The sequence below is a fragment of the Natrix helvetica genome (assembly GCF_964273705.1).
Source record: "Natrix helvetica genome assembly, chromosome: 5".
Taxonomy (NCBI): domain Eukaryota; kingdom Metazoa; phylum Chordata; class Lepidosauria; order Squamata; family Natricidae; genus Natrix; species Natrix helvetica.
The window spans coordinates 144569629-144592232 of NC_138551.1; the positions used below are offsets into that span (position 1 = coordinate 144569629).

General features: G+C 52.2%; 1 protein-coding gene across 3 annotated transcripts; it reads left to right on the top strand.

Annotated features, from left to right (window-relative positions):
- The first annotated feature begins 3251 nt into the window (after positions 1–3251).
- On the top strand, positions 3252–21874 carry DDI2 (DNA damage inducible 1 homolog 2). Of its 3 annotated transcripts, XM_081954616.1 has the most exons (10): positions 3252–3474; positions 9461–9590; positions 10648–10926; positions 11408–11534; positions 11632–11759; positions 11977–12105; positions 12204–12307; positions 13387–13576; positions 17671–17730; positions 18599–18736. In XM_081954616.1, exons 1-9 carry the CDS (start codon positions 3337–3339, stop codon positions 17694–17696), a joined length of 1251 nt encoding a protein of 416 aa, XP_081810742.1. In that variant the 5' UTR covers positions 3252–3336; the 3' UTR covers positions 17697–17730; positions 18599–18736. The 3 variants fall into 3 exon arrangements, with proteins under 3 accessions (XP_081810742.1, XP_081810740.1, XP_081810741.1); XM_081954614.1 differs by lacking the exon at positions 17671–17730 and having other exon boundaries at positions 18599–21874; XM_081954615.1 differs by lacking the exons at positions 17671–17730; positions 18599–18736 and adding an exon at positions 15163–16297.
- Positions 21875–22604: the final 730 nt, after the last annotated feature.

Below are 22604 nucleotides of genomic sequence, written 5' to 3' on the forward strand. Positions count from 1 at the left end.
GCAAGGTTTGGAAGAGGCGAATTAAAAAAAAAAAGTTTTTGCGTTCTGCAAACCTCACAAAAACGGGCCATTTTGGGGAGGTTTGCAGAACGCAATAACTTTTTTTTTTTAATTCGTCTCTTCCAAACCTTGCTGCGTCTTATGCTCCGAAAAATACGATAAGTATCTGCTCCTCGGTATCTGTTGAAGAGGGTACGTTGGCTCCCTTTAAGGTGGCCTAATTCGATACTTTCATTTACGCCTGTTCAAACCTGGATGCTTTCTTCCAACATGAATAAAATCATCGGAGGCCTTTAGCAAGTTGCTTTTACGGCTGCAATGCCAGATGTTACCACAGGGAGGCAGTGTTTCCTTCAATCACAAAATATAGCTACTAATACTCTTGTTTTAACTCAGTTTTAAAGGGGTTTTAACTGGTTTCCTTCCCTGTTTTGCAGCACTCGGGCCTCTTGTTGCCCTAGTGTTATTGATAAATAACGGAAGGGACCTTGGTGGTTTTCTAGTCTAACCACCCGCTCAAGCTGGAGACTCTATAATATAAGTAGCTGCTCAGTCTCTTCTTTAAAACCTATAGTCGAACCTTGTCCTAGCTCTGACCACAAGAGGGCACTGTTTTCTGCCCCTTAGCATTAGCTTTGAAGCCATCATAGGCGTTTTCAATTCGGTTTAAGGATTTTTAAGGTTTCCCTCCTCTGTGCCTGTTCTGCAGTCCCCGGGACTTCCTTTTACCCTGGTAATTTTAATTGTTATGTTAGTAATAATAAAGATAATACTAACCTTAAAATGCCTTTTAAAAAGATGTATAGGTAGTCCTCGACTTACTACCACAATTGATCCCAACATTTCTGTTGTTAAATGTGAGATAGGCATTAAGTGAATTTTGCCCCATTTTACGACCTTTCTTGCCACAGTTGTTAACTCAATCAGTGCACTTGTTAGTAACACAGGTGTTAAGTGCCTCTAGCTTTCCCATCAAATGATGTCAGGTGGCAACCCAGGAAGCTGCAACCGTCATAAACATCACCAGTTCCGAAGCATCCGAATATTGATCATGCAATTATGGAAATGCTGCAAGAGGTCATAAGTGTGAGAAATGGTCATAAGTTGCCTTTTACGCTCCCATCGTAACTGGTCACTAAATTGTATTAAGTCAACTGCCTGTATTGCTTTTTGTGGCTGCAAAACCTAGTTTCACCACAGGGTGGCACTGTTCTGTCCCTTAGCATCTGCACTGAAGCCATCATAGGTCTTTAAAACTTGGTTTAAGGGTTTTAAAGCTGTTTTCTGTGACCCTTCTGCAGCCTATGGGTCTCCTGTTTTACTTTCAATTTTAATAATACAGCTTTAAATAAGGAAGGTACATAAAAGCCTTAAAATCCCTTTAAAAGTGTATTTCTTTTTAATGTGCTGGTCATTTCCGACTCTAGGGGGCAGGGCTCATAATACTTTAATAGTAAAGACACGGTAATAATCTTAGAATGCCATTAAAGTGGTATGTTTCTTTTTGTGGCTGCTGAACATGCTTTGACCACAGGAGGGCACAGTTTTCTGTCCCATACATTAACATTGAACCATCATTAGGCCTTTTTAACTCAGTTTAAGGCTTTTGAAGCTTGTTTCCTTCTTCTGTGCCTGTTCAGCAGTTCCTGGGGCTCGAACTGCCCTGTTGGTTTTTTAATAATAAGTATTTTAATAAATGACGCAGAGCAATAACGTTAAAATGTCACTAAAAGGGATTATTTCTTTTTGTGGCTGCTAAACCTGCTTTGACCACAGGAGGGCACTGTTTTTTGTCCCTTATATTCGCATTGAACCATCATAGGCCTTTAAAACTTGGTTTAAGAGTTTTAAAGATGTTTTCTGTGCCCCTTCTGCAGCCTATGGGTCTCCTGTTTTACTTTCAATTTTAATAATACAGCTTTAAATAAGGTACAGAATAAAAGCCTTAAAATCCCTTTAAAAGTGTATTTCTTTTTTATGTGCTAGTCATTTCCGACTCTAGGGGGCGGGGCTCATAATACTTTAATAGTAAAGATATGGTAATAATCTTAGAACGCCATTAAAGTGGTATGTTTCTTTTTGTGGCTGCTGAACATGCTTTGATGACAGGAGGGCACTCTTTTCTGCCCCTTACATTAGCAGTGAACCATCATAGACCTTTTTAACTCGGTTTAAGGCTTTTGAAGCTGGTTTCCTTCTTCTGCGCCTGTTCAGCAGTGCCTGGGGCTCCAATACCCTGTTAGTTTTTTTAATAATAAGTATTTAAATAAAAGACACAGAGCAATAACGTTAAAATATCACTCAAAGGGTTTATTTCTTTTTGTGGCTGCTAATCCAGCTTTGCCCACAGGAGGGCATTGTTTTTTGTCCCTTATATTCACATTGAAACACCATAGGCCTTCAAAACTTGGTTTAAGGCTTTTGAAGCTGGTTTCCTTCTTCTGTGCCTGTTCAGCGGTGCCTGGATCTTCTGTTGCACTTTTGATTTTAATAATAAGGCTTTTAAGAGAAGCGCAGAATTTTAACCTTAACACCCCATTAAAATGTTTTATTTCTAAACCTTCTTGGAGCACAAGAGGGCACTGTTTTCTGTCCCTTACATTTGCATTGAAGCTTTTTTAACTTGGTTTGTGGCTTTTGAAGCAGTATTCCTTCTGTGCCTGTTCAGCAGTCCCTGGATCTCCAGTTGTCCTTTTAATTTTAATAAAGCTTTTAATAATAATGGTACACAATAATAAGGTGACCAACTGTTTTACAATGAAAAGGAGGACAAAACACGTTCTATTGTCCAATAATAACCTTAAAATCCATTTAAAGGTGTGTTTCTTTTTGTGGCTGCTAGACCTATTGTGACCGCAGGAGGGCACTGTTTTCCGTCACTTGCATTAGCATTGAACCAGCTGAGGCCTTTTTTTTAACTCGGTTGAAGGCCTTTTGGAGGCCGTTTCCTTCTGCTGTGTCCACTAGCCCACGGACCTCCCAGGGGCCCTTTTCATTTTAACAATACATATTTTATTTAAATCATAAACACGGAAATAATAAAAGACGCCGAATCATCAACTTTAAAAAGGGCGCCGTTAAAAAAAAAGTTTTTATTTCTCCGAGGTGTCGTTCCCGACGTGGCCTTTAGAGGGCAGTCGTTTCCTTCGTTGCCCGCCCCCCCCGCTCGGCTCGCTCGCAGGGCCCCGACGAGGGGCGAGGCTCCCTTCTTCCCCTCCTGCGCGTGCGCGCGCCGACGCGCGACGTTTTTGCGACAGCCGTGCGGCGGCCTCGGACAGGGGGGCTTTCCGGCGGCGGCAGCGGCAGCGCGGCGAGGAAGAGGAGGCGGCGGCGGCGATGCTGCTGACGGTGTTCTGCCTGCGGCGGGACCGCTCCGAGCTGACCTTCTCGCTGCAGGTGGACGCCGACTTCGAGCTGCAGAACTTCCGCGCCCTCTGCGCGCTCGAGTCCGGCGTCCCCGCCACCGAGAGCCAGGTGGGTGCGCGCCCCCGGCGACCCCCCCCTCGCTTCGCCCCACCAGGCGTCCCGCCGCGGGCACGCGCCCCGGGAGTCGTTGTGTGGAGGGAGGGAGCGACCTTCCCCCAGAGGCCCCTGGAGAGTCCCCGCCCTTGCTCCGGCCGGGCAGCGGGGCTGAGAGGATCAGACGCCTACCTAGGCTGCGCTGCGCCCCCTCCGGCGCTTCATGGGGCGGCTGGTCTGCCCCTTGCAGCCGGGCAGGGGTCTCGGTGCCCTTGGATAGTGTGGGGGGCTGGTCACCCTTTTGCACTGGGCAGGGGTCTCTATATAGATGGTGGGGAGGGGTCTCTTTAGGGAGCAGCCGGGCAGGGGTCTCTGTGCCCTTGGATGGTGGGGAGGGGGCATTTATTGGTGGGGCTGGTCCCCCCCTTGCACTGGGCAGGGGTTTCTATGTGTATAGATGGTGGGGAGGGGGCATTTATTGGTGGGGCTGGTCCCCCCCTTGCACTGGGCAGGGGTCTCTATGTGTATAGATGGTGGGGAGGGGTCTCTTTAGGGAGCAGCCGGGCAGGGGTCTCTGTGCACTTGGAGGGTGAGGAGGGGGCATTTATTGGGGGGCTGGTCTCCCCCTTGCACTGGGCAGGGGTCTCTATGTATATAGATGGTGGGGAGGGGTCTCTTTAGGGAGCAGCCGGGCAGGGGTCTCTATGCACTTGGATGGTGGGGAGGGGGCATTTATTGGGGGGCTGGTCTCCCCCTTGCATTGGGCAAGGGTCTCTATGTATATAGATGGTGGGGAGGGGTCTCTTTAGGGAGCAGCCGGGCAGGGGTTTCTGTGCACTTGGAGGGTGAGGAGGGGGCGTTTATTGGGGGGCTGGTCTCCCCCTTTCACTGGGCAGGGGTCTCTATGTGTATAGATGGTGGGGAGGGGTCTCTTTAGGGAGCAGCCGGGCAGGGGTCTCTGTGCACTTGGAGGGTGAGGAAGGGGCGTTTATTGGGGGGCTGGTCTGCCCCTTGCAGCCGGGCAGGGGTCTCGGTGCCCTTGGATAGTGGGGAGGGGGCATTTATTGGGGGGCTGGTCTCCCCCTTGCACTGGGCAGGGGTCTCTATGTGTATAGATGGTGGGGAGGGGTCTCTTTAGGGAGCAGCCGGGCAAGGGTCTCTGTGCACTTGGAGGGTGAGGAGGGGGCATTTATTGGGGAGGCTGGTCTCCCCCTTGCACTGGGCAAGGGTCTCTATGTATAGAGGTGGTGGGGAGGGGTCTTTTTAGGGGGCAGCCGGGCAGGTGTCTCTGCACTTGGATGGTGGGGAGGGGGCATTTATTGGGGGGCTGGTCTCCCCCTTGCACTGGGCAGGGTTCTCTATGTGTATAGATGGTGGGGAGGGGTCTCTTTAGGGAGCAGCCAGGCAGGGGTCTCTGTGCACTTGGAGGGTGAGGAGGAGGCATTTATTGGGGGGCTGGTCTCCCCCTTGCACTGGGCAGGGGTCTCTATGTGTATAGATGGTGGGGAGGGGTCTCTTTAGGGAGCAGCCAGGCAGGGGTCTCTGTGCACTTGGAGGGTGAGGAGGGGGCATTTATTGGAGGGCTGGTCTCCCCCTTGCACTGGGCAGGGGTCTCTATGTGTATAGATGGTGGGGAGGGGTCTCTTTAGGGAGCAGCCGGGCAGGGGTCTCTGTGCACTTGGATGGTGGGGAGGGGGCATTTATTGGGGGGCTTGTCTCCCCCTTGCACTGGGCAGGGGTCTCTATGTGTATAGATGGTGGGGAGGGGTCTCTTTAGGGAGCAGCCAGGCAGGGGTCTCTGTGCACTTGGAGGGTGAGGAGGGGGCATTTATTGGAGGGCTGGTCTCCCCCTTGCACTGGGCAGGGGTCTCTATGTGTATAGATGGTGGGGAGGGGTCTCTTTAGGGAGCAGCCGGGCAGGGGTCTCTGTGCACTTGGATGGTGGGGAGGGGGCATTTATTGGGGGGCTTGTCTCCCCCTTGCACTGGGCAGGGGTCTCTAGTTGCTTTATTGGGGGGCTGGTCTCCCCCTTGCACTGGGCAAGGGTCTCTATATAGATGGTGGGGAGGGGTCTCTTTAGGGAGCAGCCGGGCAGGGGTCTCTCCACTTGGATGGTGAGGAGGGGGCCTTTATTGGGGGGCTGGTCTCCCCCTTGCACTGGTCAGGGGTCTCTATATAGATGGTGGGAGGGGTCTCTTTAGAGAGCAGCCGGGCAGGGGTCTCTATGCACGGATGGTGGGGAGGGGGTGTTTTATGGGGGGTTGGTCTCCTCCTTGCAGCTGAGTAGGGGTCTCGATGCCCTCAGATGGGGCGGCTGGTCTCCCCCCCACAGCTGGGCAGGGTCTCCGTATTCCCTCGTGTTGCTGAGGGGGGGAGTGTTGCTTTGCGGGGAGGGTCTCCTCGGGGGTTCTGTGTTGGTGGGGGCATCTGGGCCGAGGATCTCTGGCTGCGGAACCGTCTGGCCGGCTGCCACAGTTGAGAGTCCATCTTCTTTCAGTTCCTGCTCATCTATTTTGGGACTGTGGTCGTCTGCCTTGCCCTCTTGCCCCGTCTCCTCGGAGGGTGCCCAGGGGCTTTGCAGGGTCCCTTCGGGGTTGGTCACCGGGACCAGAGGTGGTTTCGGGTTCGGATTCCTCAGATGGATTCCAGCACGAATCCCTCCGAAAGCTCAGAAGACCGACCCACAATGGGCCCTGCGACATTGTCCTGGGGCCCATAGATTCGCCTTCATTCGTGGCCGCTTTGCCCGTACCCAGAGCGGGCGCTGACTCCCAGTTTCCTGGGTAGCTGCTTGCAGAAAGGCAGGGCGGCTGCTTTGAACCCTTCAACGTATTCCCAGTTCTTTCCATGGCCCGAGTCTTTGCATCTCCCGTCTGTAGATTCCCTCCCAATGGGGCAAAGCTTTGCGCTGCCCCCTGCAGCCGCATTGGGCACAGGCCGGGTGGCCCCAGATCCTCTCCTGATATTCTAATCCCTCCCTCGGGGGCGGTGGATCCGGCTCCTGACGCAACCGGCCAGCCCGCAATCCTTTCAACCGGTCGGTTGGCTTGCGGGACACCTGCGGGCGGATCTGAGTGTACGTTCTCGTCTTGCACCCGGATGGCACGGCCACTGAGCTGGTGTATAGCCATGGTCAATCCCTGGCTCTTTCAAGCGGTGCTTTCTGCCAGATCCTTGCAGTGTCTCTGGGGCCCCAGCGGGATCCGCTTCCTGGCACTGCCAGGAAGCCTTTCTGTGAATTGCTTTACCCAAGTTAGATTACCTGCCGAAGCTTTGCAGACGATCAGGGAGGGCAAAAGAAGGTGACACTGGACGGGGAGATCGTTGATAGTTGGGATCTTAGAACTGCAAAATAGGGGGGGGGGGTTGGTCATTTTGAAGCCACAGCTTCATGCTGGCCTGAGGAATGCTTTGGAACAGCAGTCACCAACCAGTGGTACTGGAGGTCCGTGAGAAAATGTCGGTGGTCCGTAGAAAAATTATTTGCATTTTTTACATTGCACTAAATCAGGGGTCCTCAAACTACGGCCCCTGGGACGGATACGTGCAATGAAGGCTTGTGTTGCTGCAGAGAGTCTCCCCCTTCGGGGTCTTTTTTTGTGGGTCAGAAGGGGGTAGGAATCCCAACTTGGGGTCTGCTTCAGCCTCCTGGTGGGGGGCTTTGGGCGAAGGCTGGAGGGAAGAGCCGCTGGTGGCGAAGAGCCGGAGGGCCTCGTTCAAGTGGGACTGCATCATGGCCTGGAACTGGCTGACCCTCTCAGCCCGCTGAGCCTCCAGGCGCCGGTACCTGGCCTTGCGCTCCCGCAGGTCTTCCCTCTGCTTGGAAAGCCTATGCTCCTAGTCCTCAGTGAGGTGCTTCTGCTGAGCCTCCTTCTCGGTCAGATCCAATTTGAACGGAGCTGTTTTGCCAAGTCTTTCTCATGGGGGGCTGCCTATCTCCAGCAACTGCTTCCTGTTGGGGCCCTAAGGAGCCCGGGCGGGCAAGCGAGGAGTGGCAAGTAGAGGCTGGCGAGGCGCCCCTCGACGTGAGTGACATCGAGTTGGCCATCACCACCCAGTCACATGACCACTTAGCCACGCCCAACCAGCCGGTCATATTAGTAGTCCACGAGATTTAAAATTATGAATTTGGTGGTCCCTGAGGTCCGAAAGGCTGGGGACCCCTGCTTTGGAAAATATCACCCCAAGGAGGGGGTCACGTCTGGGATGGGCTCGCGGAGAGAAAATGGCTGTTGCTTCAGCCCAGTTTTGGGCTGCTTTTGTTCGGTCACTTGCAGAGGTGGGTGGTTTGGAGGCTTCAGACGGGGCTCAATAGCCCTGGCATCCGAGGCTGGCTTGACCTTGGTGAGCCCAGGAGGGCAGCTCTTTGGAGGCCGCTTCCTTTGTTGCTTGTATCCTTCCTATTGGTATTGATTGTTCCCTGATTGCTTTATTTGTACCGATGGCTGTCATTATGGGTTGTACCTTATGATTCTTGACGAATGTATCTTGTCTTTTATGTACCCTGAGAGCCTAGGCACCAAAGACACATTTGGCCAATGTTTTATTCTATTCCATTCCATTCTTTATTCTGATATTCTATTCTATTCTGCATTCTAGTCTATATTCTGTTCTAGTATATTCTGCATTCTATTCTATTCTATTTTTATTCTGATAATCCATTCTTTTCTATTCCATTCCATTCCTTATTCTGATATTCTATTCTATTCTTTATTCTGATAGTTATTCAATTCTTTTCTATTCTATTCTATTCTTTTTTATTCTATTCTTTATTCTGATATTCTATTCTATTCCATTCCATTCTGTTCTTTATTCTGATATTCTATTCTATTCTGTATTCTATTCTATTCCATTCCATTCTGTTCTTTATTCTGATATTCTATTCTGTATTCTATTCTATTCTATTCCATTCCATTCTTTATTCTGATATTCTATTCTTTTCTATTCTATTCTTTATTCTGATAGTTATTCAATTCTTTTCTATTCTATTCTATTCTTTTTTATTCTATTCTTTATTCTGATATTCTATTCTATTCCATTCCATTCTGTTCTTTATTCTGATATTCTATTCTATTCTGTATTCTATTCTATTCCATTCCATTCTTTATTCTGATATTCTATTCTATTCTTTTCTATTCTATTCTTTATTCTGATATTCCATTCTTTTCTATTCCATTCCATTCCGTTCTTTATTCTGATATTCTATTCTATTCTTTATTCTGATATTCTATTCTATTCTTTTCTATTCTATTCTTTTTTATTCTATTCTTTATTCTGATATTCTATTCTTTTCTATTCTATTCCGTTCCTTTCTTTATTATTGATATTCTATTCTATTCTTTATTCTGATATTCTATTCTATTCTATTCCATTCCGTTCTTTATTCTGATATTCTATTCTATTCTTCTATTCTATTCTATTCCATTCCGTTCTTTATTCTGATATTCTATTCTATTCTGTATTCTATTCTATTCTATTCCATTCCGTTCTTTATTCTATTCTATTCTATTCTTTATTCTATTCTATTCTTTTCTGTTCTATTCTTTTTTATTCTATTCTTTATTCTGATATTCTATTCTTTTCTATTCTATTCCATTCTGTTCTTTATTCTGATATTCTATTCTATTCTATTCTTTATTCTGATATTCTATTCTATTCTTTTTTATTCTATTCTTTATTCGTATATGTGTATGTGTATTTGTGTATATATATGTGCTTTTTATTGTACGCCGCCCCGAGTCCCTTGTGGAGAGGGAGCGGCTAACAAATCAAATAAATTGAATTGAATTGAATTGAATTCTTATAGTCTATTCTTTTCTATTCCATTCTGCTCCATTCTTTATTCTGATATTCTATTCTATTCCTTATTCTGATATTCTATTCTATTCTATTCTTTTCTATTCTATTCTTTTTTATTCTGTTCTTTATTCTGATATTCTATTCTTTTCTATTCCATTCTGCTCTGTTCTTTTGAGCGGCTGACTGTGTCTCTTCCTCTCAGATCATCTTCGCCGAGCAGCCACTCACCGACAACCACCGGTCGTTGGCGTCTTATGGCCTGAAGGACGGAGACGTGGTGATCCTGCAACAAGTGGAGAATGGGCAGGCACTATCCTCAGCCCCCTTTCCTGGTAAGAGACCCCTTCCTCCTCCTCGTGGGTTCCCCCTCTTTGGCTTCCATAGCTCCCCGGGTCACAGGTGGTCACATTATGGAAAGCGGAGCTGATTCTGCCCCCCCCCTCCCCAGAGCTTAAGGCAGCTCCCCAAACTGTTTATCCTCAAGGGGTGATTTTTTTTCTGGAATTCTGTGCAAAAAAAAAAGCGGATTTCACAGGAATAGCGTTCACGAACACAGGAGCCAGAACGCAAGGTGCATTCACAGTCGCAATAAATCCACATTTTGTCGGCTATGACCACCATTTCCTCCCTTAGTTTGGTTCTTGAACAGTCTGGATGACTTCATCCTGGCTGCTCGGCTCAACCGGGCAGTCTCTGGAGGACACAGTGGGGGGTGGGTCTGTTGTGGCCCACCAGCAGAGCTGGCAGAAGACTCAGACAGCGAGGAGGTTGGGGAGGAACATGGGCTGGTCCTGGAGTCTGGGGAAGGCTCTGATGAGGGCTCTGTGTCGGAGGCAGAGAGGGGGCCAGAGCCGTATGCCAGTGATCAGCTGCCTTCAGAGTCGGACATCAGTGAGGCAGACGAACAGCTGGAGCCTGTTCCCAGTGTGCGCATGGGCAGAGTTGCCAGACGAAGGGAACAGCTAAAGAACAGGGGTCGACTTGGGAGGAAGGCCACAGATGGACGTTGAATGGCCCCTCCCAGAGTAAATAAAAGAGGAACAAAAGGGGAGTGGAGTTTGCAGGAGACCATTAGTTCCCTTAATTGGTTTGTGACTCTCCGAGACTCCTGGCCAAGTTCTGCAGATGTCGGCCTGGCAGCTCTCCAAGCCAGAGAAGGTCTGTGACTGTAAATCCTCCCTCGAAAGAATTTGCTGGATGTGAGTGAGCAGAATTCACAGTCAATTAATAAAAGGGTTTTTTGTCAGGACAAGGAATTTGCTTTAGGCTCTTGGGAAGCCTCGATCAGAACAATATATTCCAAATTTTGGAGAGCTGACTCCAGAAAGCCAAAACACCCAGGTGGAGGCTGATCCGGTGTTGTCTTCTTCTCCCCCCCATCACAAATAGGGATGCCCAGGATAGACTTCAGCAGCATCGCCGTGCCGGGGACGTCCGCCCAGTTCACCCAGTCTCTACAACTTCCTCCCCCAGCCCCAACCCCAACCCCACCTGCTCCCTCACAGGCCCCAGCCCCGACCCCAGTCCCTCCCGAACCGCCCTCCATCCCGCAAGGCCTGGATAACCCTGCCCTTTTGCGAGCCATGCTCCTGGCCAACCCCCACGAGCTCTCCTTGCTGAAGGAACGCAACCCCCCTCTGGCCGAGGCGCTGCTCAGCGGAGACCTGGGTGAGTCCTGCCAGGGTGGGTAGGTGGGTGTGTGGGAGGAAGCTCTCAGGGTGGGTGGAGGAGGAATAGGGCAGGGGGCGGGCCCGTGCTGCCACTTTGTCCTAGGACAGTGATGATGAACCTTTTCGGCGCTCGTCCAGGCAGCAACCCAGAAGAGGAGCTGCCCAGGGGGCATGCGTGCACCGGAAAATGAACTTCCGGTTTCCAACATGCGCGCCTGCCAGCTAGCCTTCCGGTTTCTGGTGCGCGCGAAGATCAGCTGGCTGACATTGCTCACGCCGGGAAACGGAAGACCAGCTTTTCCGGTTTCCGGCACGGCCGCAAACACAACGGCCAGCTGATCGGAAGAGGAACAGGCAACGTCACGCGTGTGCCAGGCAACATGGCTCCAGCATGCCACTTTGGGCAGGCGTGGCATGGGTTCGCCATCCCCGCCCTATGACTTTCAAACCCCCTCCCCTCCCTGCGTTTTGTGTCTCAGAAAAATTCACTCAAGTGCTGGTGGAGCAGCAGCAGGACCGAGCGCGCCGGGAGCAGGAGAGGATCCGTCTCTTCTCCGCTGACCCTTTCGACCTGGAAGCTCAGGCCAAGATCGAGGAGGACATCAGGTAGCCGGCCGGTAGCCAGGAGAGGCACGTGGAGGGCTGGGTCTGGAGGGATCCGGCCCAAGAAGGCTTTTGACCGGTTTTGATGGTCTGCCTTCAGGCAGCAGAACATCGAGGAGAACATGACCATCGCGATGGAAGAGGCTCCTGAGAGCTTTGGCCAGGTGGTGATGCTGTATATCAACTGCAAAGTCAATGGCCATCCCGTGAAGGCCTTCGTGGACTCAGGTCCGTCTGGCTCCCTCCCCTCTCCTTTTCCTGCCGGGCGTGGCTAGCCACGATGGCGGAGGGTTTGGAGGAAGCCGGTTGCGGGGCAATGCTGGGCATCCTTGGGCAGAGGGATGACAGCAAAGCATGAGATTGCATTCGGGATGAGTCCGTTTCCCCCCCCCCCTCCCCGGGTGGGGGGGGAAATTATTTTCAACTTGGCATGCCCTCTCGGCAGGTGCCCAGATGACCATCATGAGCCAGGCGTGCGCTGAGCGGTGCAACATCATGCGACTGGTGGACCGGCGCTGGGCTGGCATCGCCCGGGGCGTGGGCACCCAGCGGATCATTGGCAGGGTGCACCTGGGTAGGTGTTTGGGGAGGAGGCAGCCGGCGACACCCTCCCTCGACGGAGGCCGGCTTCTGGGTGGAAGGCACGCCTACCCGCCATCTTTTCTGCCGCAGCTCAGGTGCAGATCGAGGGGGATTTCCTCCCGTGCTCCTTCTCCATCCTGGAGGAGCAGCCCATGGACATGCTGTTGGGCCTGGACATGCTGAAGAGGCACCAGGTGAGTGGTGGGCGTCTGAAGCTGGCAGGAGTGGCGCTCCCTTGCAGGCAGCACCTTCTGAGGGTCTCCTTCCATTCCTGGTGTCAGGGTTCCAAACGGCATCCAAAAGTAAATCAGAGTCCAAGGCAAAGTATTGCTCTAAGTTCCAATTGATTTATTATTATTATTATTATTATTATTATTATTATTATTATTATTATTATTATTATTATTATTATTATTATTGTTATTAATTCAATTTATAGGCCGCTCCCTCTCCACAAAGGGACTCGGGGCGGCGTACAATTCAATATACAAACAAATGACGAGGAGGAGGTATATACAAAAACATTTTACAATACATAAATAAATAATCATGAGTTAAAACAACAGAGTAAGATTAAAACAATTAAAATACCCAAAAAGTCAGAATTAATTTAAAATTTAAAATTGTTCAGGGGGATTAGAAAATGTAGTTATAATTCAAGCCAGGCCGGCTAGTTGGAACAGGTGGGTCTTGAGTTTCGTGCGGAAGGAGCGGAGATCGGTAGTTGTCCTAATGTCGGGGGAGGTCATTCCAGAGGGCTGGGCCCATCACAGAGAAGGCCCTACCCCTCAGCTCCGCCCTCTGGCATTGCTTAGTGTACGGCACCCGGAGGAGTCCCTCTCTGTGAGAGCGAATTGGTCGCAGGGATGTATGGGGCAGGATTAAGAGAGCCATGTTGGCACATCTGGGAAAACCCAAATCTGAAAGCTTCCCGGTTTCCCCTACCCAGTTGAAAGTTCACGATCTTGCCCCCGCACTCACCAGTCCATCACATGGTCCAACCTTACACTGCCATACTGGCAGTTCCACCCATCCCGTTCCGGACAGGTGCATAGGTGCAAAGACAAAGGATGACCTTGGCTTTCTAGAAAGAACGTTGTTATGGCTACATATCCTCTAACTCATACAATCCCTCCTCCCATTTTCCCACAATAGAAAATGCATAGTCGAATAATAGAAAGTGTGGCAGGCCAAAGATCCAAAAGCTTTGTGGGCAGTTTCCCCCGGCAGCCCCCGGCCAGGTTCAGCCTCCTCGCCTTTCTTCCTCCCTCAGTGTTCCATCGATTTAAAGAACAATATGCTGGTGATTGGCACCACCGGCTCTCAGACGAGCTTCCTGCCTGAGGGGGAGCTACCCGAATGTGCCAAGCTGGCTTACGGGCCGGGACGGGACGACATGCGGCCAGAAGAGCTGGCCGATCAAGAGCTGGCCGAAGCCCTTCAGAAATCTGCTGAGGAAGCAGGTAGGTGGCCTGGGAGGAAACAGCTCATGCAGGGTGGAGTGGGGTGCTTGCCAGAGAACGGAACATCCCAGAAAGGGGAGTTATGCACATTCGAAAGATTATGGCCAGCGTTATCTTGCGGTGCTAAAATTGGGGGAAAGAGACGCTTTTGATTTGTTTGTAATTTGGAAGGAGCGCCCAGGAAAAGCTGCCTCTTCAGGGTCTTGGGCGGGAGGGGAGGAGGATGGTCAAGGCGTGAAGGGGGTCTGTGACAGAGGACACCACTCCCCCTTTTTTGGTGGGGCCGCCAAAATTGCGACCGCCTTCCGGTTTTCCCACAAGGGAGGCGCATTGCAGGAGCTGTGATTTAACAGCTTTTAAGCAGAGAAGAGATTTTAAGATTTTGCCCCCCACCCCACCCACCCAGTTATCCAAAACAGGAAACCTTAGGTGAGTAATTTAATTCTCTTTTAACCAATGTTTCATCTCCAGCGGCGCCTGGGGAGAAAATGCGTCCTCTCTGTCTTCGGCAGAGTTCTTCTCCCATCGAATTCGTAGCCTTCACTTTCTCCAGGGCCGCTGTTCTGTTCGCGCGCTCTCCCCCCCCCCCCCATTTGCCAAGTCCCTGGGATGGCTCTCTTGAGGGTGAACCCACCTTTTCTCTGAGTCTTGGCATCCTACTAGGACCTGTGGACTCAAAGGGGCTTGTTCTGGAACTGTTGTTTCTCCCCCCCCCAACCCCCCCAGCTCCCAGAATCGGGAAAGATGCATCAGACTTTGCCAAACCTAGAAGCAGGCAGCAGAAGTACCGTATTTTCCGGAGTATAAGACGTACCTTTTCCCCACCAAAAGATGGTGAAAATTTGAGTGCGTCTTATACACCGAATGTAGGCCCGCCCACCCACCGGCCCCCACCCTTTGGCCTCTGCCTCCCATCAATTTACCTCCTTGCAGCAAACTGGGAAAATGGGGCTTGCGGAGGCAATAGGCTATGGCAATCCCTGCAGCCTGAAACAGCTAGTGCTTAAACTGAAATTGAAAGTGAAACTTGCTCTTTGCTGCAAGGAGGCAAATTGCTGGGAGGGAGAGGCAGATTTTTCTTCTTCTAATCAGGCTAAACTGAAACAGGATGTTTGCTCTTTGCTGCAAGGCGGTAAGTCAATCACTATAAATGCCTATAGAATGTTCAAATTATTAAGACTTATTTTTTAAAGACTGCTTTATTATTGTTCTAAACAGCTTATCAAAATGAAGAAGCTTTTTAAAATAAAGGCTTGATCTGAAGAGGCCCAGTGCTATTATATCTTCTTTTTAAATAACAGAGAAGAACGTATACTTCCAGAAAGCCACTTTCAATTTTAACAGCATCTGTACAAGTATAGTCTGAAATGTAACTCCACAAACCGTGTACATCGTCTGTTTGCTGTTTGGTGCAAGGAGGCAAATTGCTGGGAGGCAGAGGCAGATTTTTTTCTCCCTTGCTTTCCTCCCCCAAAAGCTAGGTGCGTCTTATACTTTGGAGCGTCTTATACTCCGAAAAATACGGTAACTTGGTCTGTTTTTTTGGGGAGCTTCCTTCATCCTCCTCTTCTTTTGGCCCCGTTAAGTTACAGGTGGATTGATGCACGCTGGCCGCCTCAGACATCAGAAAGCCAGGCGAAGAAAGCGCCGCCCAGTCTCCAGCCCCTCGGCTCATCCCCTTTGTACCCTTTTATAGCAGCTCTGCACCCCTCCCCTCCATCCTCCCCACCCCACCCCCCGAGAAACATGCTATGTGGTCAGTCAAGCAGAGGCCTTGTATCCTTATATCCTGGCATTAAAACTCTTCCCTTAAGAGATCCACCTTAGTCTTGAGTTTTACTTAGCCCGATCACTCCCCAGCTCGCCCACCCCTCTCTTCCCCCTCCCCTCCTGGCCTGGGCAGAGGAAGGCCCTTTTGCCCTGTGGCACCCCCTCCTGCATCCCCTCACTCTCTGATGGCCGGTCTCGCCACTTCATGATAGGTTGGGGGCTCTCTGTCCCCCCCAGGAGGCTCTGTGTGATGGGAAGCATGGGCACCTTCCCTCAACTGCCCTGTGCAGTTCAGCCTCCCTGAACGTGGTTCTTGTCTTTTGTGGTTGGTTGTAAAAGGTCCTTTCTTTGCGGGGCGGCAGCGAGAGAGTGAGAGAGAAAGAGAGAGAAAGAAACGGAGAGAAAGAGAGGCACAGAGAGAGAAAGAGAGACAGAAAAGCAGAGAGAGAGAAAGAGAGGCACAGAGAGAGAAAGAGAGAGAGAAAGAGAGAGAGACAAAGAGAGAAAGAGACACAAAGAGACAGAGAAAGAGAGAGAAACAGAGAGAAAGAGGCTCAGAGAGAGAGATTGAGAGAGAGAGACACAGAAAGAGAGAGACACGGAGAGAAAGAAGGACACAGAGAAAGACAGAGAGAGACAGAGAAAGAGACACACACAGAAAGAGAGAGACAGGGAGAGAAAGAAGGACACAGAAAGACAGAGAGAGACAGAGAAAGAGACACACACAGAAAGAGAGAGACGGAGAGAAAGAAGGACACAGAGAAAGACAGAGAGAGAGAGACAGCGAGAAAGAGAGAGACACGGAGAGAAAGAAGGACACAGAGAGAGACAGAGAAAGAGACACACACAGAAAGAGAGACAGGGAGAGAAAGAAGGACACAGAGAAAGACAGAGAGAGAGAGAGACAGCGAGAAAGAGAGAGAAAGGGAGAGAAAGAAGGACACAGAGAAAGAGAGAGAGACAGAGAAAGAGACACACACAGAAAGAGAGAGACAGGGAGAGAAAGAAGGACACAGAGAAAGACAGAGAGAGAGACAACGAGAAAGAGACACGGAGAGAAAGAAGGACACAGAAAGACAGAGAGAGACAGAGAAAGAGACACACACAGAAAGAGAGAGACGGAGAGAAAGAAGGACACAGAGAAAGACAGAGAGAGAGAGACAGCGAGAAAGAGAGAAAGGGAGAGAAAGAAGGACACAGAGAAAGACAGAGAGACGGAGAAAGAGACACACACAGAAAGAGAGAGACAGGGAGAGAAAGAAGGACACAGAAAGACAGAGAGAGAGACAGCGAGAAAGAGAGAGACACGGAGAGAAAGAAGGACACAGAGAAAGACAGAGAGAGACAGAGAAAGACACACACAGAAAGAGAGAGACACGGAGAGAAAGAAGGACACAGAGAAAGACAGAGAGAGAGAGAGACAGCGAGAAAGAGAGACGGAGAGAAAGAAGGACACAGAGAAAGACAGAGAGAGAGAGAGACAGAAAGAGAGACACGGAGAGAAAGAATGACACAGAGAAAGAGAGAGAGAGAGAGACAGCAAGAAAGAGACACACACAGAAAGAGAGAGACACGGAGAGAAAGAAGGACACAGAGAAAGAGAGAGAGGCAGAGACACACAGAGAAAGAGAGAGCAGTTGGGCTCCTTGGGGGCCGAAGTTCCATTCCGCGTTGGATTTGAAGGGCATCTGGCAGAGATGCAGAGCTCCTCGGACAGAGAAATTGGCGGGCATCAGCCTCGCTGACTGGACATGTCCTGGCAGCCAGCTCAGAGGACAGGAAGAGGAAGGAACTCTTGAGAAAGTCCAGAGAGAGGACAGGACAGTCACGCAGGATCAGGAGAGAAGAGCGTTTCCCGCCGGAGCCTTTGGGGGGGGGCGACGGCAGGCCTAGCTGGCATTGCCCAGCAGCCGAGGAGAAGGCGGATGATCCGGGACGAGATGTGCTGGACAATCTGGAGAATCTCCCCATCCGGGACGAGCGTTGGAGCCCTTCAGCCCAGGGGGCTCTTGTGTCCCCCGGTCAGGCTGCCCTTCCCTAATGGCAGAAAGAGACGAGGAAGAGCGGCGGCCATCAGACAGGCAGCAAGCAGCAGCAACGCAAAAGTCAGCAAGTCAGCGCTAGAGTTGAGCCTAGAGCCAGGAAGGAAGGAGGCCCTTCGCCCAGCAAAGCCAGCGGCCGCTCAGAGACGAGGACTTTGGAAGACAGGCCAGGAAGGGTGGGTGGGGGGCCAGGAAGGGCCGCCGGACCACCCCGGAGCCAGGGTGCATGTGGCGTGTTTGTGCTAACCCACGTTTGGTGTGTTTGTCTCCTAATCTGAACAGAATGCCAGAAGCCTAGATGCATGTAATGTTTTGCTGCCGCTGGAGGGGGCCACACACCAGGTACTGCCAGCGCTTCCTCCCTCTCGCGGCTCCTGCAGGCAGGGAGGGCGGGCGGGTGGAAGGGGCCGCCAACTTGGATCTGAGACGGGAGGACCCCAGCGGAGGACTCCAGCAGCAACGGGGCTCGTTCGGGAACGCTCCTGGGTCCCATCTCGTCCTTGCTGGAATAATGGCAGCTGAGGAGGGCCGGGCCGGTGCACGGCGGTGCAGATCCTTACCGCTTGGCTGCCTCAGCCGGATCGCTTGGCTGAGCCGCTCGATTCCAAATGGTGTTTCTGGCTTTCTGCTCCCGTCCCTCGGAAAGCGGTGCCTGCTTCTTTGCTGGGGGTTGCTTCGGCTGATGCATGTGGGGCGTGGCGAAGGGCACCGTCGGGGGGGGGGGGGTTGGCTCGAGCTGACCCGATGGGACCACCTTCACCCGGAAACCTGGCAGAGCAATTTTCTTCTGGAGTCGTGCAGGAGGGGGGGGGCTGCAGGAGGGGGCTCACCTGTCGTGGTTTCTGCTCCTTGCAAATCAGGAAGTCGGTTAAGATCTTAACTGCAGTGAAATTGAAAAGGGAGGGAGTGGGGGTTTGTCCGGGATGGCTGCATGGCTCGTTGCTTGCTTGCAGCTGCTTTGGCCTGCCTACCTGCCCGTACAACACAAGGGGGGGAAAGGAGCCTATTTGGAGATAGATGGAGGGGGAAGAGCCGTTCCCGCTTGCACCCCTCCCTTGTGAAAGGAGCATGTTGGGGGGGGGGAAAGACAGCTTTCCCTGCTGCCGCTCTTAAGTCGCTCGCTCGTAGGGCCTCCCCGTTTACTCTGCGACCTCTGGGGTTCTTAACCTTAAACCTTTTCCCCTTCTCTTCTCCCCTCTTGTGTGCGCAGAGACTAGCGATACAGAAACTACCTCACTTGGACCTCCATCGCAACCAACTTCAGACGGCTTTAAACCTCCAGTTTGTTTTCCAGAACTTGGTCTGAAGATTACTGACAGCCCCGCAAGCCGATTGCTGCTCGATCGCTCGGCCTCGGCTCCGGCCGTCTGCTCCCCCCTCGGCGGCCAGGTGGAGCCTGAAAGTCCCAGAGCTGGGAAATCGCTGGATTCTCTGCTGGAGCCCCAGGGAGGGTTGGGGAGCAAGAAGCCCCCGGCCTCCCCACTGAATCTGGCAGGCGCCGGGGCCCATTCCCTCCTGGGGGGCTCGGCGACCCCCCAAAACGTACATGCTGCTTCCAGCTGCCTATCGGAGAAGGCTGCTCCTGGCCACGAGCCTCTGGGGACGGGGGGAGAGGGCAGTCCGTCCCTAGAGATGAGCGAGCCTGACGCTCCCCTGCTGCTAGAGCCTCCCAAGCTTCCTTCGGGTGAATGGAGAGAGCCTCGGCATCTGGGGGGCGTTTCCTCGCCACTGACCACTGCTGCAGAGGAAGGAGAGATGTCCCAAGAGGCTGAAGAGAGGCCAGAGGGCAGTCCAGCCCAGCCGCCAGGAGACAATCTCTCGCTTGAACGTCCCCCTGCCCCAGAGGTTCCGGACCCACACTTCCTTGAGTCAGCCGACATAAGCGACCCGGCCTCTGGGACAGAGCCCGGATTGCACGAATGCCACGGCCTTCCTCTGCCCCTCGGTCTTCCCTCCCCAGCGAGCAGCTCGGCTGAGCCCGGAAACGTCGCCGTTAGCTGGCCCAAGGATCAAGAAGAAGAGGCGGGCATCTCCCTTGCCTCGGCCCTGAAGGAGCTCCACCAGCTCCTGGTTGTGAGTTCGAAACACGACTTCCGGAGAGGGGTGGCTCAGCAGGAAGGGAGCTGCCCCTCGCTGGAGGTTCTTCCCGAAGAGCCGGCTGCGGCCGAGGAGGGTTCACCTTCCTGTGAGCGAGCGGCTCTCTCCCGCTTGGAGGCCGGGATAGAGATGCTAGAAGAGCCCCACTTAGCTGGAGGCCAGCAAGAGGCTGCCCAAGCGGCCTGTGGCTGCGGCGACTCCCTCCAGGCGACCCCTTTGGTGGCGTGGCCTCTGCCACAGGCCGAGGAGTGCCTAAAGATGCCGGCCCAGCTCGTATCCTCTGGGCTGCATCCTGGCTCCACTACTGTGGGGCAGAGCCCTCTTGCCTCGTTCGGCCCTCAGGAGTCCTGCACCGCCCGGGGCAGTTGCAGCCCTTCCCCGGAAGAAGCGGGAGACTCCTCCGGTGAGCATCCTGAGCCCTCGTCCTTCTCCCCTGGGGATTCGAAGCCCAGCTCTCCTCCCCCTCCTGCCCTCGCCGCAAACCTCGATCAGATTGTGGGGGCTGGCTTTACACCGCAAGAAGCCGGAGAGGCTCTGGAGCACGCGGGGGGGAACGCTGATCTGGCCCTGCTCATCTTGTTAGCCAGGAACATTGTGGTGCCCACATAGCCAAGGCTGCCTTTCTAAACGAGCGCCCCCCCTCTTCCCCCCCCCCCAGTGACTACGTTTGATACCTTTTTTTTTTTTAAAGGAAAGAAAAGGGAATTAAAATATCCATTATTTTCAACCAGGTTTCATCTCTCCTATTTCCCTGGTTGAATTTTGGGCCATTTTAAAAGAAACAAAAGATTAGCATTGTACGAAATCCGCCATTTTGTTACTAACTCTCGTTCTGGGCTATAGGTTCACGGAATTAAAACTTTATTTAAATATATGGCTTTACGACGAGACGCAAATTGGGGGCTTAGAAAGCACGGGCCCAGGTCCGAAGGGGGCGCTTAACCTTGGTGAAGGCCAGAGTGCTCAGGGTGGTGCGGTGTGTGGCACCCCCCCTTCTCACCCCTCCTCCCTGGGGGACACCGCGTGCCAGCCGTGTGACTGGCCTCCCGATTCTGCTTAGCTTGCAGCTGTGGGTGAAATTTGAGAGTGCCCCAAAGGGGCAGCGCTTTTGGGGGTACCGTGGAGTCAAGCTGCAGCCCCTCTGGTCTTGAGGCTGGTCCCAAGAGGCCTCAGGGGGCTTCTGGCCCTTCTTAGTGCAGGCCGAAACGCAGCTTTGGGTGCGGTGGTATGACGGTGCTGGGCTTGGTAAGGGGACAGCAGAGCTAGGCAACAGAGACGGATGACGGAGGAGCTGTGGCGCTTTCCGGTTTTTTCCTGGGGAGGTTAGGGCAGGTGGGGGAGCTGCTTGCTGTGAGCCTCCCTTAATGGACGGTATTAAGCATTGGAGATTTGAAACGAAGAGCAGGGAATTTGTGAGCTGCCGATCACATTTATAGCGGGGAGAGGCCAGGAGCCGCCCTTCCGTTGGGAGAGATTCATTGGTCGCCGATTCCCCAGCCCAGGACTGGCCAAGGTGGGAGGTGGGCTTCCTCTGTTTCTGAAGCCTTGGATTTTCCTCTGCAGCTTTAGAGATGGGACGGGAATCTGTCCAGTCCCCATAATAATTCAGAGCGGCGGGAGAGTTTTCGAAATGTGGGTTTGGGCGACGGCGCACAGCTGGTGTTTCCTTTTGATTGGACAAATGCTGTGGCCTTTGGCTAGGGTTGCTGATCTCCGACGGCGAGGGAGGAGCAGTGGGGAAGAGACCCAGGCCCTTTATGATGGGAAGGTAGGAGGGGCTCTGCACGGCAGGAGTTCCCCTTGCCATGTGCCCCTGAAGGTACTCTGTGGACTTGGGTGCTGCATCCCAGCAGCAATGGCACAGGAGAATCCTGACCGTCAGCCAAGGTGGTGATGCTTTCGAAACGCACCTTTAAGTGTGAGTTTCGAGGGCTGCACTTCCGGGCAGAAAGAGAGAGAGCGGCTGGAGGGCAGCATTGCGAGTGTCTGCAAAAGCACTTGCCCGTCGTAAAGGGGGTTTGCGTATAATTCGCGGAGGAGCAGTCTGGATCTCGCTCTGTGCTCGTACGCCGAAGGAAGGCCAAGATCACGGGTGGCCACGCAACGGCGGGCCGGGGGCCTCTCAGGAATCTGCCCACTATGTTGCAGGGCTGCCCTTCTTCGCCCTTCCTTGCCTCGGCCCGCTTGGCTGCTGCTGGAGTAGCATTGGGAGACAGTTGGGCTCTTTTGCCGATGACCGGGTGACATCTTTGTAGCTCGCATCTTCCTTTTTACCAAAAAAATTATAATAAGGACGTATTTGGCAGGTGTGTGGGGGGCGGTTGCTTCTCAACTGGGAGAAACATGTAAACGTTTTGGATTTTAAAAATAAAAGATGCGTTTTCTCATAGCGGTTGTCCGTTAGATTTTTTTTTTTTTTAAAGGTGTCACTCAAGTGCAACCAAATTGGAGGGTTGCAGGGCCGAAGAGGGGTGGGCATTTGGCGGGAGGAGAATGGAAGGCGGCATTTGTGTGCTGGCGGCGCCCCTTTTCTGGGGGTAAATATTAGGGACACCCAGGTGGCTCAGTGGCTAAGACGCTGACTTGTCGATCAGAAAGGTCGGCGGTTCGAATCCCTAGCGCCATGTAACGGAATGAGCTCCTGTGACTTTTCCCAGCTTTGCCAGTTCGAAAGCCTGTTAAAAAATGCAAGTAGAAAAATAGGGACCACCTTTGGTGGGAAGGGAACAGCGTCCTGTGCGCCTTCGGCGGTTTAGTCACGCCGGCCACATGACCACGGAGACATCTTCGGACAGCGCTGGCTCTTTGGCAGTTTGGCGATTCGAAACCATAACGGAGTGAGCTCCTGTTAACTGCCTCAGTTTCTGCCAACCTAGCAATTCGAAAGCACGTTAAAAATGCAAGTAGAAAAATAGGGACCACCTTTGGTGGGAAGGGAACAGCGTCCCGTGTGCCTTTGGCGGTTTAGTCACGCCGGCCACATGACCGCGGAGACGTCTTCGGACAGCGCTGGCTCTTCGGCTTTGGAACGGAGATGAGCACCGCCCCCTAGAGTCGGGAACGACTAGCACAGATGTGGAAGGGGAACCTTTACCTTATTAGGGACACTGCTGTAGCTT

Bases quoted from the DNA above. Each gene is read 5' to 3' on its own strand.
- DDI2 (XM_081954614.1), top strand. From the start codon at position 3,337: ATGCTGCTGACGGTGTTCTGCCTGCGGCGGGACCGCTCCGAGCTGACC. The intron at 9,591-10,647 runs GTAAGAGACCCC...CATCACAAATAG, and splicing joins ATCCTCAGCCCCCTTTCCTG to GGATGCCCAGGATAGACTTC. The intron at 11,535-11,631 runs GTAGCCGGCCGG...GTCTGCCTTCAG, and splicing joins AAGATCGAGGAGGACATCAG to GCAGCAGAACATCGAGGAGA.